The sequence below is a fragment of the Molossus molossus genome, unplaced genomic scaffold (genome assembly GCF_014108415.1).
Source record: "Molossus molossus isolate mMolMol1 unplaced genomic scaffold, mMolMol1.p scaffold_m16_p_1, whole genome shotgun sequence".
Taxonomy (NCBI): domain Eukaryota; kingdom Metazoa; phylum Chordata; class Mammalia; order Chiroptera; family Molossidae; genus Molossus; species Molossus molossus.
In genome coordinates this window covers 239,342,939-239,362,788 of record NW_023425344.1, presented here as the reverse complement: position 1 = coordinate 239,362,788, position 19,850 = coordinate 239,342,939, and the positions used below count along the sequence as shown (strand labels likewise).

General features: G+C 37.7%; 1 protein-coding gene across 3 annotated transcripts in view; it reads right to left on the bottom strand.

Annotated features, from left to right (window-relative positions):
- The window catches only part of TTC8 (tetratricopeptide repeat domain 8), a 49,538-nt gene that overhangs the window by 11,002 nt on the left and 18,686 nt on the right, over nucleotides 1-19,850 (bottom strand). For 2 of the 3 annotated variants that reach the window (XM_036263627.1, XM_036263626.1), the window contains 4 exons: nucleotides 19,405-19,449; nucleotides 13,470-13,555; nucleotides 9,143-9,230; nucleotides 3,511-3,621 (listed from right to left, as the gene is read on the bottom strand). In XM_036263627.1, the coding sequence (XP_036119520.1) occupies nucleotides 3,511-3,621; nucleotides 9,143-9,230; nucleotides 13,470-13,555; nucleotides 19,405-19,449 (330 nt within the window). Of the gene's footprint in view, nucleotides 1-3,510; nucleotides 3,622-9,142; nucleotides 9,231-9,367; nucleotides 9,383-13,469; nucleotides 13,556-19,404; nucleotides 19,450-19,850 lie in introns of those variants that run through there. The other variant, XM_036263628.1, reaches the window with a different exon arrangement.

Sequence of the window (19,850 nt, the reverse complement as noted above, 5' to 3'; positions counted from 1 at the left end):
AGCAACAGACAGCACAACACCTTCATTTTTCAAACAGGAAAGATTTAAAAGGTACAAGACCAACACGAATGCGATAAATAAAAAGAAAAGAACGTAAAGGAAAAGAGGAAAGTATGTATACACAAAACATTTCTTTCTTTTTTTTTTAATCCTCACCCAAGGAGATTTTTCCATTTTTTGTTCAGACAGAGTGGGAGGGAGAGACAGGGAAAGAGAGGGAGAAACATCGACGTGAAAGGGACACATCGAGTGGCTGCCACCCTCACGACCCAACCAGGGCCGGGGACAAACTGCAACCAAGGTACATGCCCTTAGCAGGAACCGAACCCCAGTCTCTCTGGACCTCAGGCCGACACTCAAACCGCTGTGCTAAACCGGCCAGGGCTACACGAAACATTTCCAAAGGCATGTACAGTGTAGGCGGTAATGCTAGGAACAAACTTGACTAATGAACTCTAAAGCCATTTCACATAGAGAGAGAAGGGATACACTGGAAATTTTGTAGGATAAACTGTGCCCTAAGGGAAATTAACTGCGCACTCAAGAGGAAATACTGCATCTGACTATTTTGAGTCTGGGCTCAATCGTGAGCACCGTATTTGTGCATAACATTGTCCCCACAACTAGAACGCTTTCCTCTCTACTTCTTTCTTCCCGACTGCAAAGTGGAATTCTACTTTTCTCACAAAGCCGTTCCCTGGACACTCATAAAAAGATATGCCCCTCCAACTCCTGGCCAAAACGAGGCAGGAAAGGGAAGGAAGTGGCGGGTTAAATGATCTGCTCCAGGGCCCGGCCTATCCCAGCCATAGTGGCAGTGACTGTAACAGAGGCTTGGAAGAACTTCTGAGCAGCGACCACACGTTAGAAATGCCATCGTTCTCCAGATCTCTCTGCCAGCACCTCCTGCCTAAGAGAAAGCTGGCACGAGGGCGGAAATGCGCAGAAGGCAGAGCACGAAGGTGCAGGAGCTCTCACTACAAAGGGATGGTCAACACTGTGCCTGGACGCCCCCGGTTTCACAGCCTGTTTCATCACCCGTCCTTTCCAAGTTTCCGGTCGAAATTCTGTCCGTCAATGTGGAGTCACACAAGTAAGGACACAGACATACTGATATAGTTGTTTATTTAATGATCAAATCTTCTATTTACATGCTTATCAAAATTATATTTCAAAAGAGAAAACAATCTTTCCAGACAATTTAAAAAATATTGTCTTTCTTTTTTAAAGCAATGTATGTTCATTACAGAAAAATCTGAAAAATAAAGCCCCAAATAAAAGTCATTCATGCCCGCCAGTGTGGCTCAGGGGTTGAGTGTCGACCCCCGCACTAGGAGGTCACCAGTTTGATTCCTGGTCAGGGCACATGCCTAGGTCATGGGCCAGATCCCCCATCGGGGGCATGCAGGAGGTGGCCAATCGATGTTCTCACTCATTGATGTTTCTCTCTCTCTCCCCTTCTCTCAATAAAGAAATCAATAAAGAAAAAAAAATGTTTAATAAATAAATAAAAATAAAAGTCATTTATATACTACTGCCCAGATATAGAAACTATCAATATTTTTTATTCTTTTTCTAACAAAGTAATTTTTAAAATATCATACCTAGCATTTTAAGGAATTTAAAAGACAACAGAGATGCTTCTATTAAATACTGTATTGGAAGTCCTAACCCATAAGATATTCTTTTTAATTTGGTAAAATAACTGAAGAAAATGAAACTGTTTATAGCTGATGATTATTTTATTACTTAGAAAATTTAAGAGAACTTTTGGATAAGAAATTAAAATTTAAAGAGTATTTAGCCAGGTTGCTAGTGTGAAACATACTTTTAAAAATTAATGCATTCCTACTAACCAGAAATAATCAAATAAAAAATACAACAGAAAAAAGGATCCCATTCATAGTTATACACAGGAATACATCTGTGCAGAAAAAGTTAACATAGCAGGTCTGAGACTGTTATTCCAAAAAGGTCGGCTTCCAAGGTTGGCCCTTGGGTGCCATCTGTGAACTTAGCTGGTTCCCTACATTGATATAAAACTGTGCCCAAGTGATAAGAGTGGCTCACTACACCTAAACTGTTTGTACAATGTCATTTATGCTGAACACCTGCTTTACTTCTTGGAGCCTGGGACTTTGGTATGTGATAGGCAGAGGGTGCCTATATGACCAGCCGCCAGTAATAACCTTGTATACCAAGACCCCAGCGTGCTTCCCTGATGGACGCTTCGCACATGTGCTCGTAACTTGTTGCTGAAAAAATCAGGTGTGCCCTGTGTGACTCCAGTGGGAGAGGACTGTTGGAAGTCTGTGCCTGGTTTCCTCTGAACTTTGCCTCATGTGCCTTTTCCCTTTGCTTTAGATCTTTCCAATAAACCACCGAACCTAGGTGGTTTTGGAGACTCCCAACAAAACATCTTTATGGAGATAATTACAAAATATTTGTTGCAGAACCAAAACATAAATGGAGACATGTTGAGGGTGGGAGGAAAGGCAGCCCACCCCCACCCCATCATTCATATAGTCCACTCAATTCCAATCACTATCCCTGCACAGTTATTTTTTTAACGGTTCCTGATAAGCCAATCCTAAAATCAATATGGAAGAGCAAAGGGCCAGCATAACCAATTGTGAACAAGAACAGGTGGTATAATTTTCTCAAACTAGTATGGGGAGTTATTGTTAAGCTAAAGTAATTAGGTAGCGGGGATAATATCTCAATGGGGCTTTTCATGGAATTTGACACCATGACGCTAAAATTTATAAAAATAAGTAAAGTCCAAAATAGCCAAAACATTTCTGGTAACAATGAACAAAGTGCCCTACCAAACAGTAAGTTTTGTTGTTTGTTGTTGTTGTTGGTTTTTTTAATATGTTACTTAGAGAGAGAGAAAGGAAGAGGGAGGGAAAGAAACATTGATGAGAGAGAAACATTGATTGGCTGCCTCTTGCATGCCTCCTATTGGGGATTGAGCCCACACAACCTGGGCACATGCACTGACAGGAATCAAACCAGTGACCTCTTATTATGTGGGTCAGTGCTCAACCACTGAGCCACACCAGCCTAGTACCAAACAGTAAGTCTTATAAAACTATAGTAATTAAGATGGTATGATATTGGTATGGTTTTGGGATAAGGTTAGACAGACAGACCAATAGAACAAAATAATAGGCCCCAAAACATATCTACCAAATATAGAAAAAAAATTATACTTGACATTATAGACCTTGGGAAAAGGATTAATAAATGTACTGGGACAATTAGCTATTTATAGAGGAAAAGTAATTTAAAGCCCCACCTCACACCATTCTCTATACACTTATGTATATGTGATATACTTCACAATAACAAGTCAGCTTGACTAAATGCATACGCTAAAATCTCTTACTCTGTTGGTAAACTACAGGCCCACCATCATAGCTTTATAAATTGTTCTCCTTCCTAGGGCCCCATAGGGATAAGGCTTACTTAAGAAGCATATAACCTTTTGAATACTAAGAACCTCACCTCATAGATCCTGGCAATTCCACAAAGAAGGGTTACTTCTCCCGGAAACTTATCTAAGCCTTGTTTGTAAAGGTTTAATGCAGTCACAGGTTGATCCAATGAGATGTAAACCTAAAACCAAGACACATTTCAGTGCTGGTTCTTAAAATAATATAGTATTTGTTATGACAAGTTTATAATAATTGCTTAGTAACAAATTATCCCCTAGATATTACAATACAAAATTGTGTAGTTATAGTTTTATCTCCACATGTTGTGTATGAGGTATTCATTCATTTATTCCTTCAACAAATACTTATTGTTGAGCTTATTCTTATAGAGACTGAGCAGTAACTAGACAAGGATCAAGGAAAAATCTATTATATTTTATTTTTTTATTAATTTATTTTTGTTACAGATATTTCTCCATTTCCCTTCATTGACACGCTCCTCCTGACCCCACCCCCACCCACCCCCATTGTTGTCTAGGTCCACCGGTTATGCATATATGCATGTATGTTCTTCGATTTATCTTTTTTCTGTCCCCCGACCCCCTCTTCTGAGGGTTGTGAGGCTGTACCCTACTTCTATGTCACTGGGTCTATTTTGTTCATCAGCTTATTTTGTTCATTATATTCCACAAATGAGTGAGATCATGTGATATTTGTCTTTCTCTGCTTGGCTTGTTTCACTTAGGATAATACTCTCCAGGTCCCTCCATGTCGTCTCAAAGGATAAGAGATCTTTCTTCCTTACAGCTGCATAGTACTCCATTGTGTATATGTACCACAGCTTTGTTATCCACTCATCTATTGATGGACATGGGCTGTTTCCAGATCTTAGCAACTGTAAATAGCGCTGCTATGAACACAGGAGTACACATATATTCTTTCTGATTGGTGTTTCAGGCTTCTTAGGGTATATTCCTAGAAGTGGAACTGGGTCAAATGGTAGATCAATTTTTAATATTTTGAGGAAACACCATATTGTTTTCCATAGTGGTTGCACCAGTCTGCATTCCCACCAGCAGTGTACTAGAGTCCTCTTTTCTCCACACCCTCATCAGCACTTGTTTGATGATTTGTTGATGGCGGCCATTCTGACAGATGTGAGGTAATACCACATTGTTGTTTTAATTTGCATCTCTCTGATGATTAGTGATGCTGAGCATTTCTTCATATGTCTCTTGGCCATTTGTATGTCCTGTTTGGAGGGGTGTCTCTTTAGGTCCTCTGCCCATTTTTAATTGGATTATTTGTCTTCCTTTGTTGAGTTGTATGAGTACTCTATATATTTTGGAAATTTACTCCTTATGTTATCATTGGCAATTATAATCTCCCATATAGTGGGTTCCCTTTCCATTTTGATGCCAGTTTCTTTTTGCTGTGCAGAAGCTTTTTAGTTTGATGTAGTCCCATGTATTCATTTTTTCCTTTGTTTCTCTTACCTTAGGCATTGTGTCAGTGAAAATTCTGCTACATGTAATGTCTGAAATTTTGTTGCCTACATTTTCTTCTAGGATTGTTATGCATTCACAAGTCACATTTAAGTCTTTTATCCATTTTGAGTTTATTCTTGTGTATGGTGTGAGTTGATGGTCTAGTTTTATTTTGTTGCATGTAGCTGTCCAATTTTCCCAACACCATTTATTAAAGAGGCTGTCTTTACTCCATTGTATGTTCTTGCTACCTTTGTCAAATATTAATTGAGCATACTGTCTTGGGTCAATTTCTGGGTTCTCTGTACTGTTCCATTGATCTATATGACTGTTTTTGTGCCAGTACCAGGCTGTTTTTATTACAATGGCTTTGCAGTATAACCTGATATCCAGTATTGTGATCCCTCCTACTTTGTTCTTTTTCAGATTGCTGTGGCTATTTGGGGTTTTTGGTTCCATATAAACTTTTGGAATATTCGTTCCAATTCCATGAAATATGTCATTGGTATTTAATGGAGAATGAACTAAATCTATAGATTGCTTTGGGAAGCATGGATATTTTAATGATGTTAATTCTTCCAATCTATGAAAAAGGTATATACTTCTACTTTTTTATATATTCCTCTATTTTTTTTTTTTTTTCAATGACCTGTAGTTTTCTGTGAAGAGGTCCTTTACTTCTTTGGTTAAGTTTATTCCTAAGTATCTTAATTTTTTTGCCACAATGGTAAATCAGATTTTTTTTTTTAGTTTCTCTTTCTGTGAGTTCATTATTGGTGTATAAGAATGCCGTCGATTTCTTGATGTTAATTTTGTATCCTGCTAATTTGCCAAATTCATTCATTAAATCTAGTAGATTTTTGATGGAGTCTTTATTCTATGTACAATATCATATCATCTGCAAATAATGACAGTTTCACTTCCTCCTTTCCAATTAGAATCCCTTTTATTTTTTTCTTCATGTCTATCTGCTGCAGCTAAGACTTCCAGAACTATGTTAAATAAGAGTGGTGAAAGTGGGCATCCCTGTCTTGTTCCTGTTATTAAGGGACATGCTTTTAGTTTTTGCCCATTGAGTGTGATGTTGGCTGTAGGTTTTTCATATATGACCTTTATTATGTTGAGATATGATCCTTCTATTCCCACATTGTTGAGCATTTTTATCAGAAATAGGTACTGGATTTTGTTGAATGCTTTTTCAGCATCTATTGATATGATCATATGGGTTTTATCTTTCATTTTGTTTATGTGGTGTACCCCATTTATTGATTTGTGAATACTGTACCAGCCTTGCATCCCTAGGATGAATCCCACTTCATCATGGCGAACAATTTTTTTTACTGTATTGCTGGATCCAATTTGCTAATATTTTGTTAAGGATTTTAGCATCTATATTCATCAGGGATATTGGCCTATAGTTTTCTTTCTTTGTAGTGTCTTTATCTGGTTTTAGAATTAGAATTATGCTGGCTCATAAAATAAGTTTGGAAGTCTTCCTTGTTCTTGAATTTTCTGGAATAGGTTGAGGAGAATGGGTTTTAGCTCTTCTTTGAGTGTTCAGTAAAACTCCCCCGTGAAGCCATCCAAGCCTGGGCTTTTGTTTGGTGGAAGTTTCTTGATTACATCTTCAATTTCCTTAGTTGTTATTGGTCTGTTCAAGTTTTCTTGCTCTTCCAGGTTCAGTTTTGGGAGACTGTGATTCTATAAATTTGTCCATTTCACCTAGATTGTCCAATTTGTTGGCATATAATTGTTCATAGTATTGTTTAATGATCCTTTGTATTTTGGTAGTGTCAATTGTAACTTCTCCTCTTTTGTTTCTGATTTTGTTTATTTGGGTCCTCTCTGTTTCTTGGTGAGTCTAGCTAAGGGTCTGTCAATCTTTTCTGTCTTTTCAAAACACCAGCTCTTTGCCCTCGACAATTTGGCTCAGCAGCTAGAGCATCAGCCCGTGGACCGGAGAGTCCCGGGTTCAGTTCCCAATAAGGGCACGTACCTCCGTTGCAGTTTGTCCCCAGCCCCGGTTGGGGTTGTGTGGGTGGGGCAAGCACTCAATGTGTCTCTCTCACGTCGATGTTTCTCTCACTCTTCCTCCTCTCTCCCTCCTGCTCTATCTGATGATGAATGCAAAAGTGTCCTCGGGTGAGGATAAAACCAAACCAAACAAAAACAGCTCTTTGTTTCAAATTATCTTTTGAATTTTTTTTAGTTTCTATGTCATTTATTTCTGACCTGACCTTTATTATTTCTTTCCTTCTACTTGCTCTGTTTTTTTTCTTTTGGTTTACGTTCTAGTTCTTTAAGTTGTAGGGTTAGAAAGTTGACTAGAACTTTTTCTTGTTTCTTGAGGTAGGCCTGTAGTGCTATGAACTTAAGGGAAAATCTGTTTAGGATAGAACAGACATGACTATGTCTACAGACTGGCAAAAATGAATCAATTATGAGACTGAAGTTGTAGATACAGGACAGAGAAGGGATAACCCATGAACAAGAGCTGAGAAAGGACAGCGGGGGAGAGCTTGTGGAGAGGGTGATTATGGAAAAAGACCCTCAGAGGGGAAACAGATTTGTGAGGTGTAGGGTCAGGATGTTGAGAGAGTTAGCACTTGATGGCTTCCACTTAATTAGCAATTAGGACATTAGCATGTATAACCCATATACTTAAGAGAAATCTCTACAATACAGAATTGTTTTATGTAAAGAAACATGAGATTATGACTTTTTTTTCCTTCACGATCATGGATCTTCTATTCTTCCTATATAGCTAGTTTGTGCTTTACAGAGGCCAAATGGATATGGGTAAAACATTTTCTACTTTTACTTTATATGTTTCTAAACTGCTTGTTAAAATACAATAAATAATATATTTTAATATACTAAGTAATATAAAAGACTTAATAATTATTTTTAAATTAACCATTTAAAAATTTAAGAAATAATGATGTTCTTAAAATCTGCTGATCTCTATTACTTAACAAACATTCCTTCATATATTAAAGAAAATAAGTAAATTTTACCTCTATATGGTCACGTAGACAATGGTTTTAACCAAATTAATTTGTGGAAAAATAGGTCAAAGCATGTATTTAACAATAGTTAAAATTAAAAGTATACTTTTCAAGCATGTGGCAAGTGACTATTATTGCAGATGACAGTCAAACCGTGTGACCTGAATTTTAATTTCAAGCTGTGAGAAAAATTTAAGTCTATTGTGATTCTTAGGACCCTCTTTAAGAATTTCAGTTGAACATTTCATGTGCAGTAGATTCAGATGCCAGGCAGGCCGGACACGTGTGAAACCACCGCGCACACACTGACGTCAGCACACTGCGTTCATACAGCAGAGGTCGGCTTCTGTCCTTTCAGCACGCTAAGTTTGAACAGTACACTTAGGAAGAAGGAGCACTTCCATTTATATTCCATCTTCTTTTCAACCTCCTTCACCACACTTTTTAATTGAAACAATTCTTAGAAGTACAGCAAGATGATGTCATAACTACCAGTGCATTAAATGTTTGTTTCTTTTAAAGTAACCTTGGTGAGGGTCAGAAGAAACTTTATCCTGATACTGTAAATTCACTGCTATTGTGGCTGTGGATGGCACTATAAGGCTGTGGGTGGGCTCCGGAATCAGAAAGTCCTGGGTTTGAACGCTGCCTTTTGACAGCCAAGTGACCCTGAAATCTTACTGACCCTCCTTAAGTCTCCTATTCCTTAGGAGCACAAGGGAACTATCAAAACCTACCCTGTGGGGTTGCTAGAGGGGTTAAATTAAACTGCTTATGGAACAGACCTGATATAATACCTTATACTGAGTAGGAAGTATTGGTTTAGTTATCATGGTAGAGCCAAGAAATAAAGAACCTACAAAAGAACAATTCCTGTTCTGCAGTCTGCTTAGGTGGGAGACAATGTGCTGTAAAAAAAAAATTGGGGCCTCTCACCCATGAGGGTAGTAAGCCTGTGGTATTTTCTTCTGCTCTAAAAGGCAATCTTTCAAAGGGGTTTTCTTATTTTTCATAGCAATCAATTTCTCCTGAAATGGTTATTCTGCATATGGTCTAACATTTTCTCTTGTTTAAAAAAAAAAAAGTTAAATCTGAACATATTAACTTGCCAAACTATTCCTGAAGAAACTGGCAACTCTCTCCATGAGTTGGCCAGAATCTAAACAGTTATTCTAAGACAAATTTCACTCAGATTAGGAATACTTACTTTTGCCAAGTAGAGAAATGTATCTACCATTTCCTGCTGCTTCAGGGCTGATTTAAACTGTTTTTCTGCTTCACGATACATTCCTAACCTAAGAATAACCATTAAAAAAATTAGGCATCCATCTTAAAAATAAATACTATAGCATGCATTCACAACTTGAGGATATGAATTGTACTTATAAGAGTAAACATGTACTAAAGAAGGCAATGTCCTACACACACATACATGAATATTAACATGTAGTTTATATAGTTTAGCAAAAGGTTGCCTATTTCCCATATTCACTGTGTATCTACCCCTCAAATGCTGTGGAGTTTGTTGGCAGCCTAGTCACAGCAGGACTAATAGCTACCGGTGAGCCGGGTCATATGAGTTCACCACCCAAAGAGCTTAAGATCAGCTGGACATATGGCAAGTGACCTGAATAAATGCTTAGATCTCTATTTTACTGGAAGAGCTAAAGGATGACATTTCTTGGAAAACATCATTTGCTCTGAGACAAAATCTCATTTTTAAAACCATTCAACAATTTAGATATAAATAGTAACTGCCACTTGAGTATATAGCTATACCATTTTATTATTCTAAAAACATTTTCTTTTCCTTTTTTGGTATCTGATGCTGGTTATCCTGATCTACCAGTGTGAGATTTGTTCCCTCCCTAACTGTAACTGGCCTCATGTCAGCGCCCATCTCTTCTGCCCAGGGAACATTTTGTCTCCACTACATCAGTCACTAAAGCACACATAAGCAGGTCCTTAATAGATCTGATGAGCTTACTTGTAACTACTCATCCCCAGACACCTTAGAGCTACTTGGGCACTTAAACATTGCTTTTATTTTGTGAAATCAAGTCAGGATAATACACAGTATGTTCCACTGTGCTACTTTCATTTAAAGACTTGAAAAAATAGCTTTGATCTTTTTTCCAAACCTAAGCCTCAAGCATTGGTGTGGCTATCCCCAAAAAGCAGTTGGAAGACACAGGATTAAAGGGGTTACAAGTGGCAACCCCCTAAACTGGCCTCAAGGTAGAGGATATGATACAGCAGAAGCCCCTACCTCTTCAAAGATCTCACAACTTTTACAAGGAGTATTTATAAAATTTTATCAAAGAATGCTAAAAGTTCTGGAAACAGCATATTTATATAAGTAACTTCAACTAAACACTCAAGTCTGAAACGTGCATGAAGTTCATCACTGACTTCCACGAACACCTCATTATCAACCAGGGTCTGTATATTTTTATCTGGTAAGTTGTCTCTTTCTAAAAATGATTTAAAAGGGATTATAACAAAAAGACGCATTTAGACAACAATATGAAAACAAAAATAGATTTTAAAAAAATGGGGATTGAAGGATACACATATTTTAAAAACAAACAAAAAAGCAACCCGAGCTATTGAGATACTTGGAAACCAAAGAAAAGGAAGGATGAGTCATATGTCTTTTATTACTGCATCCTCAAGAGATCATTTCTTCTAGTACTATCAAAAAGGAATTTACCACATGGGTTCGTGCGCAAAGGAAATGGAGTGGGCCACGTATAAAGAAAGTCTAATGAAAACATCAGTCACATTCATGAACACAGGCCAATATCAGAGTCAGAGTCCAGAGATAATCCCTACCAACTGCCAACTTTTTCTCTGCAATTTAATTCAATAAATGTCAAGCAGCAACCCTATGCACATTTCATGATGGTAAGGAGATGCAAAAGGGAAGATAACAACCATGTCCTGAAGGCACCAATCAAGACTGAAATAAGACATGCTCACAAGTCAATTTAGTGTTATGGCAACGAGAACAGCAAGTGCTCTGGGAGCACAGAAGAGGAGCAAACCAATATAGTTTCAGGGAGGAAGTGACAGAAGATTTTGACACATAGGGTGAGGTGAGGGTGGGGGCACATTCCAGACGGAAGCAAACCATCCGAATGAGCACACAGGCGGGAAAGTACACAGCATGGCAGGGGAATGCCAAGTTGTTTTGGTTTAACTGAAAAGGAAGACACAGTAAGGAATGGGAGACGTGAGAGATATGGGTCAACATGCAGACTGAGACAAGATGGTGGATACCTCACCTAAATCCAGACTTCATCCTAAAGGTAATGGAAATTAACCAAACAATCCAGCAAGGGCTGTGTTTTCACAACAGTTGCTCAGACAGTAGTATATAGGAAGGACTGATTAGGGCAAAAAATAAGTAAATAGCAGCAAGACATTCAGATAATAAGCTAATGTAACAATTCAAACAAATGATACTGAATGCCAGGAGGGCACGGGGTGGGACTGGGTAGTAAGGGAGCAACTGTGAAAGCTACTGCAGAGAAAGGACCAGTAGAACTAACTGATCAAGAGCAAAGAGACAGAAGTCAAGTTGGGGGCTACATCATCCTTGACCTCCCCAGTCAAAATTAGGAGCTCTTTCTCTGGGGTCCCACTGCACCTGCGCTTGCTTCTATCATAATGGGAACTGTGCTTACTGTTGTTTAGGGTCCTCTCTCTCCATTCAACTGTAAGACACTATCATTTGTAGGAAGAAACTATCTAATAGATATTTGTTACTCCAGTGCCTGGCCGAGTAGCTTCTCATTAAATAGTTTACTGAGTGAGTGAGTGAATGAATGAATGCTATATCCATAATAAAGATGAGAAGCTATTAAGGAACAGAGAAGAATGATAATATGACAAAGTACACTCATTTAAATGCCATCCGATATAGATGGCAGGAGGAACTGGAGTTGTGCTTATCTTTAATTATTAAAGATTTCTGAAGGGTTCACTTAGAAGCTCAACATTTCAAGCTTGTCTTCGGATGCCATATTCGTAAGAGTTTAATGTTATAATAGTCTCAAATTACCTTTTAGTGGAAAGCACTCCCTCAATCTAACAGCAGGAAAAATACTTTAGAGTTCTACGTGAAATATCTAAATAGAAAGTAGTCATTTATTTATTTATTTTCCTTTATTGATTTTAGAGAGAGAGGAAGGGAGATGAAGAGGGAGAGAGACAGAAACATCAATGAGAGAGAACACTGCTTGGCCGCCTCCTGCATGCCCCCCACTCGGGATTTGTCACTGCCTGGGAATCAAACCAGTGACCTCTTGGTGCATGGGTCAATGCTCAGCCACCTAGCCACACCAGCCGGGCTGGAAAGTAAAAGAAAAAGCATCTCTTTGGTTCCATTTATATATTTCCTTTCCCTCACAGTGTTTGCCTGAAACTAGTTTATAAGTATTGAAGGATGTTCACAGTCACCAATTTACCTTGTTTTTGAATAATAAAAGACATATTTATCTTTATAAAAAATAATTTTCCATTTGTCTTTACTTTCCAAACGTTCCAAATGCATTTCAATATCAGGCAACAAGTTTCAGATCTTATTTACTAGTTGCTGTATCATAATCATAAACTTAGACACAACTTTTCTGATCTCTTAATTAGCTTTAAAATGTAAATATTAAATGAATTAATGTAAGAATATTCAGATCCTAGAGAAACACTATGGAATTGTGCAAATAGTAAGAGAACCAGCATCAAAACACTGAGCTCAGTCTGGCCACTGCGGCTCAGCAGTTGAGCATCGACCCATGCACCAAGAGGGCGCCTGTTCAATTCCCCATCAGACACATGCCCTGGTTGTGGGCCCGATCCCCAGTGGAGGGCATGCAGGAGGCGGCCAGTTGATGTTCTCTCTCATCGATGTTTCTCTCTCTCTCCCTTCCTTTCTCTAACATCAATAAAGGAAAACAAAAACAAAAACTCTGAGCTCAATACTTGCTCTGCCACATACTAGCCGCATGGATTTGGGCAGGTCACTTTACCTTTTGAGGCCCAGTTTTTCTCATCTGGACAAAGGTTAATAATAGCAACTACCTCGAAGGTGCTCTGAGATATAAGTGAGATAATGTAACATATGGACAAGCTATCACTTAACTAACTGTAAAGCACTTTTCAGATGTGAGGCAACAGTGGAAATAAAGACTTGAGAGCCAAGATGGGTGGAGTGGGAATCGACAGACGTGATTCTAGTCCCAGGCCTGTGACCAACAGGCTTCTGACACCAGCCTTTCTCTGGCCTCAGCTTCCTCATCTGTGAAGGGTATTGGACCTGATGGTCTCAAAGGTTCCTCTTCCCAGCTCTAAACTGTTACTGTCCTAAACGTGTCAGTTCTTTGAGCCACCATGTGATTGCTAAGTGAATGCTTTCTCAAGTAAGCCGAAGGCAGTTCTCATTTCTTCATGAAAACTCCCCCAAAAATGATCAGATGCGAGACTCTAAAATATGTCGCCACTTCTAAGCCCTTCACAAACAATCCAAGATTTACCTGTAGTAACATTTTCCAATCTGCACTTTCCACCACCAGTCCTTGTACTGAGAATGCTCTGTGGAAAGCGCAGCCAGATCCAAAGCCTTGGAAAACAAGTCATTTTAGGTTAGGATTTTCTCTTCTAACAATAAACAGAAACAATAAATAATGAAATAAACCATATAATTAACCTCAGTCAGAACATGCTTTAGAAATCAGACAGCAACTCAAGATGCTCATATTTCCAGATGGCCCCACCAATTTTCCCTACATAATCAGTTCCAGACCAGAGGGCAGACAGCAGATGACAAGTAAATACTGATTAAAGGGAAGCAGATGTACAACATATTTGAATACAATATTAATATACAAGGCACAAAATTGATATTTTAAAAAATCTATACGTTGTCCCTTCTCCCTACCATTTATCAAGTGATTCAAAATGTCTCCAAATTCAGTGGCAATCAAGCCTTTGGTGTGTTAGCCTGGTCTAATTGCAGGCTCCACTTTATTTATCTGTTTTTTTAAATATGTTTTTATTGATTTTTAAGAGAGATAAAGGGAGAGGGAGACAGAGAGAGAAACATGGATTGGTTGCCTCCTGCATGCCCCCTACAGGGGATGAAGCCCACAACCCAAGCATGTGCCCAGATCACTGGGAATTGAACCAGTGACCTCTTGGTACATGAGTCGATGTTCAACCACTGAACCACACCAGCAGGGCTGCAGGCTGCACTTTAAATAGAGATGTAGAGAAATAGAAAAAGATCAAGGAAGCAGGTAGAAAAAGGTTTGGAAAATAGAATCATGAAGGAGCTGGGGTGCTTGGGTAACGGCCATCTTCAAATCCATTATTTTGACATCACCTTGCATTCCAGTGAACTCTAAGGGTCAGACTTTCCTCTGCTGCAGACTGAAAAACATCTCCTTAATTGCTTTCATATTTTACATGTGTTTCTCCCATCTCTCTCATGTCTTCTAGTGTGTTCCTTTAGTGTTTATTCAAGATCTGACAAGAAATGACTAAATAGGAATTATAATTTTATACAGAGGAAGTAGAAGGCATTTGGACAAGAGAAAAGCAAATCAATCTTTACACAAATTTGAAGCTCATAGAAATTTGAAGCTCATGTAAAGACTTGGTGAAAAAAACTCAAGTTATTAGTTAAAAGAGAATTCTGATTTTTTAAGTAATACTTACTATTCTTTCTCTGAAGGTTGAAAAACTTCTATTCTTTAGACAGTGTTAGTATAATCATGATAGCCAACAATTCAGTTAAAATAACTCAGATTTCGCCCTGGCCAGTTTGGCTCAGCGGTTAGAGCATTGGCCTGCGGTCCAGAGAGACCAGGGTTCGGTTCCCGCTAAGGGCACGTACCGCAGTTGCAGTTTGTCCCTGGCCCTGGTTGGTTGTATGAGTGGCAGCCACTCGATGTGTCCCTTCACGTCGATGTTTCTCTCTCTCTCTCTTCCTCTCTCTCCCTCCCACTCTATCTGAACAAAAAATAGAAAAATGTCCTCGGGTGAGGATTAAAAAAATAAAAAAATAAAAAAAATAACTCAGATTTTCAGTTCTATTATCTCAGAACTATCCTGTATTATTGTCCATTTCTTAATATTAACCTTTTTCTGAAATGAGTGACAGAAACATCTCTTGGAGCTCCTTCTGCAAACTCGTAACTTCTCTCTGTTCCCCACCTTCTCTTGCTCCAGGGCACACTTGTAAATATGCAAACTATTTATTAGAGGAAAAAATGGCGTCACCATGCTGGTGTCCTAATAGACTTGAAAAATCAACATCTCTACTCAAAAGCTAAGAACATTTAAAACCAAGACACATACAACTTTCTTACGCTTATTTTTCTATTTTTCCCTCAAGTCAGAAATAAACATGGAAGCAAAAATGAGGGGGAGACTATAACCTCAATTAGCATTATCCCTGGAAATACTAGAAAAACATTTTCAATCACCTCAATTCAGGAGTGTACTGTAAATATCTGAACATATTAATTTAACTTAGTCTTTATAAAGACCTTTTCCAGCAAATAGGTCATATTCACTCCCGTGTTTAATCTAATGATCTTCTGGTTGTTGTTGTTTTTTTTGTTGTTTTTTTCAGAAAAATATGTCATTCTAATATTTTTACATTTTCTAACTTTCCAAGGTTAGATTTAGTGCTATTACAAGCTACTGAGTTTGCTCTCACTTATGGTCCTGAAACAAGTCTTCCTATGTAGGATCCCTATGTGTGTGCTAAACCAATTAAGAAAATTAATATGAATAATTGATATAGAATAAAATAATTTAAAATTATACATTTGAATGATCGTTCTTCATCTGAAAACTGACACTGCCCTAGACAAAAGCATCCATGACAACTTCAGATGGGCCCTCAGTCCCCATTGTTGTTCTCCTGATTCACTGATGTGCTGTTAAGAGGCACTAAACAATTATTCGTTGATTTAATTAATTCTTTTCTTTGTTCCTAATTTATGTTGAAAATAACTTAAGTACAAAACAAACTGTCATAGTAATAAGATTCGTATTAATATTTAAAATTTTTAAAGTGACAGAAAATCTATATCTCTCTAAAGCCCCAATTTTTTTTTTTTCAATTACAGTTTACATTCAATATTACTTTATGTTAGTTTCAGGTGTTCAGCATGGTGGTTAGACAATCATGTAATTTACAAAGTGCTCCCCCGATACTTCCAGTCCCCACCTGGCACCATGCACAGTTATTACAGTTTACTGACTATATTCCCTCAGCTGTACTTCACATCCCCATGACTGTTTTGTAATTACCAATCTTACTTCTCAATCCCCTCACCTTTTTCACCCAGTGCTCCAAACCTCCTCCCCTCTGGCAACCACTAGTCGAAAGCCCCTTAAAAATAAATGACTACATACTTACATTTAAGGATCTTCGAATAATTCAATCAATACAGAATCTTGATATTAAAGGCTCAGAATATCATAAACGAAGGCCATAAGTTTATAGCAGAGTTCTGGGCAGATCTAATGTTTGTGAAAATGTCCAACTTGGCCTCCCAGTGGATTTCCTAACAGTGCTCCAAACCACTAATGTTTAAAAAAGCAGTCATCCTTTCACTATTATTATACTTGCGACAACTTGAAGATGAAGAAATTAAAGAACATATGGAAATAAAGATTCCTTAACCACCAACTTTAGTTTTTTGTTTGTTTGTTTGTTTGTTGATCCTCACCCGAGGACATTTTTTCATTTTTTGTTCAGATAGAGTGGGAGGGAGAGAGAGGAAGAGAGAAAGAGAAACATCGACGTGAAAGGGACACATCGAGTGGCTGCCACCCGCACAACCCGGGGACAAACTGCAACCGAGGTACATGCCCTTAGCAGGAACCGAACCCGGGTCTCTATGGACCGCAGGCCGACACTCTAACTGCTGAGCCAAACCAGCCAGGGCTTTAATTTTATTAATACTGCCAATATTGCCCCCAAGGGGAGCGGCGTGAGGGAAGATGTTAGGAACTCAAAGGCAGAAATAGTTTTCCATTAATCAACTTCACTTTTTCTCAACATTGAAATGTCACTTCATGGTATTTTCTATAGTTATCTACAGGTATTCTCTGTATCGGTTTATAGACAAATACCGAATCACCCACCCACACGCCACCTCAGTTTTGTTAATATTGGCCTCCCCCAACAAATGGAAAGAGTACTAAGAACTCAAAGACAGAAACAGTTTTCCACAGAAGATCAATTTGATTTGTTCTTAACATTGCAATATCATTTTACAGTATTCTCTATATTTGTCTAATATTCTCTACACTTGTGTGAAATAATTTATTTACAAAGAAATGTGGAGACCACCCCAACTAACCAGTATAAAAGCACCTCTGATTTCTTCAGCATGTTGAAAAATAGAATTCCTTTTTTATTTTTCCAGCTAAGTTACAAAATATACAAAATGTATTTTCAAAAAACGAATGCTTTCTGTTCATTGTCTAAATTCTTCTTCCATTCAGAAAATAACAGTCTGTGAGAAAATCTAACATGACATTTTAATGGAACAATCTGATCCATAACAGAATTACAATGTGGCAAGCCCATACCAGTAGGAAATAGATACAGCTTCTGTCTTTCTTAGTACTCCTAGCACACATCATAGTACCAATACATAGGCACTCAATAATTACCTGTTCAAAGAATAACCTAATAAAACAACAAATCAATAAGTAAACTAAGGATAAAAAGGAAAACAGAGAAACCAACAATATGCCCTTTATACTAAATAAAAACAAAACAAATTGCTTAATTACATGTCCTTTAAAACAGTGTATATGTATTGAGGGTAAGCAGATGAAAATAATCAGCAGGTATGACTATAAGCATTCTATTTTTTATTGCCCCTCACTTATAGCTGAATTTATAAATGAAAAGTTGCTATAACATTATTATTAAGAATTGAGGGCGTGGTAAATTAGAATTAATCTCCTTTAGTACCACCATGAATAACTTTTTATTTACCGTTGTAATCCAAGCTGTTGGCACAATGTACATATTCAACAAATGTTTGTAGAATTAATACATCTTAACATCTAATAGTATTATTTCCAGGTAACACCTTCTAGAATCCATCATAAATATATCTTTTTAGAGTTATAATTCTATTTAATATACTAAATGGTATACTTTTTTTTTTTTATCCTCACCCAAGGACATTTTTGCACTCATCTTCAGATAGAGTAGGAGGGAGAGAGGGAGGGAGAGAGAGAAACATCGATGTGAGAGAGACACATTGAGTGGTTGCCACCCACACGACCCAAACCAGGGCCGTGGACAAACTGCAACTGAGGTACGTGCCCTTAGCGGGAACTGAACCTGGGACTCTCTGGTCCATGAGTCAACACTCTAACTGCTGAACCAAACCAGCCAGGGCCTAAATGGTATAATTGCTTGGCTTAACATTATAAACACTTTTCATGTTCCTACCTAGTTTTTATAATTATAATTTTAAAAAAATATTTGATTTTAGAGAGAGAGAAAGGGAAAGGGAGAGAGAAATAGAAACATCGATGACAGAGAACATCCATTGGCTGCCTCCTGAATCTCCCCACTGGGGATCGGCCCACAACCTGGGCATGTGCCATTCCCAGTGACCTCTTGGTGCATGGGCTGACATTCAACCACAGAGCCACACCAGCCCAACCCCTATAATTATGATTTTTAATGGCTGCATAAATTTTCTTTTCTTTTTTAAGGGTTGTTTGATTTTTCTTTTTTTTCTCTTTTGGTTGCATGTATGTTTGAAATTCGTATCATAAAATGTTAATGGGGATAGGGAGTGCTATACAAAGAAACAAGAAATAGATGTATTAGTAAACCTATTTTAATACACTATATGGGTTAAAGAAAAAATAGATAAAAAATGCTGACTATAGAAAATAAACTTCAAGCCCGGCCAGTGTGGCTCAGTGGTTGAGCGTCGACCCATGCACCAAGTGGTCACCAGTTCGATTCCCGGTCAGGGCATATGCCCAGGTTATGGGCCAAATCCCCAGTGGGGGGCATGCAGGAGGCGGCCAATCAATGTTCTCTGTCATCAATGTTACTATCGCTCTCTCCCTCTCCCTTCCTCTTTCTCTATAATCAATAAAGAAAAAAAAATATTTTTAAAGAAAATAAACTTTAACACAAACATTAGATAGTATTCTCAGTGATCTATATCTCGCCCATAAATGGAGATCTATGTACTCTAAGGATCAGGCACAGTTCTTAACACTTCTATGTTTACACACATTTTTCTATTGAAACTGACAGTGGATTAGAAAGTATTAGTAATTCTCCAAGCTTTTATCATTCCATCTGCTTATAAGGTAAGGAAGGTAAGAAGCAGAATGTTTCAGAATCTAAATCCCCAAAGTCAGAAAACTTACAATAAAAGAAAATAGCATGAATGCAAAACTTACAGTCTTAACATCATTTTCATGATGAAAGATATACTCAAACAAAGCCTATGAAAGAAAAAAAAAAAGCCAAAAATGCATTAGATTTTATTTTAACAAAAGCACTTTATTATTATATCAAAACTCAAAGGCAGTTTTGACAACAGCTAGATTGAACCAAAATAAGAAAGTGCCTGCGATTTATAAATAATGGGTCTATGCATCATTTGTCACAATCACCCATTTTAAAATATGGCTATTTATAACTAATTCCTGTTTTTATAGAACACAAACTGGAAAGCTCAAATAACTGAACATTTTTTTTTCATATTATACATACTGTTTTATTAGAAAGAGACAAATATAAAAACTGACTTTAGGACTGCCATAAAACAGATTCACCCCATTTTTTACACACTTTACATATATTACACAGTGATTACGCTATTAATAATGATACTTTAGACATA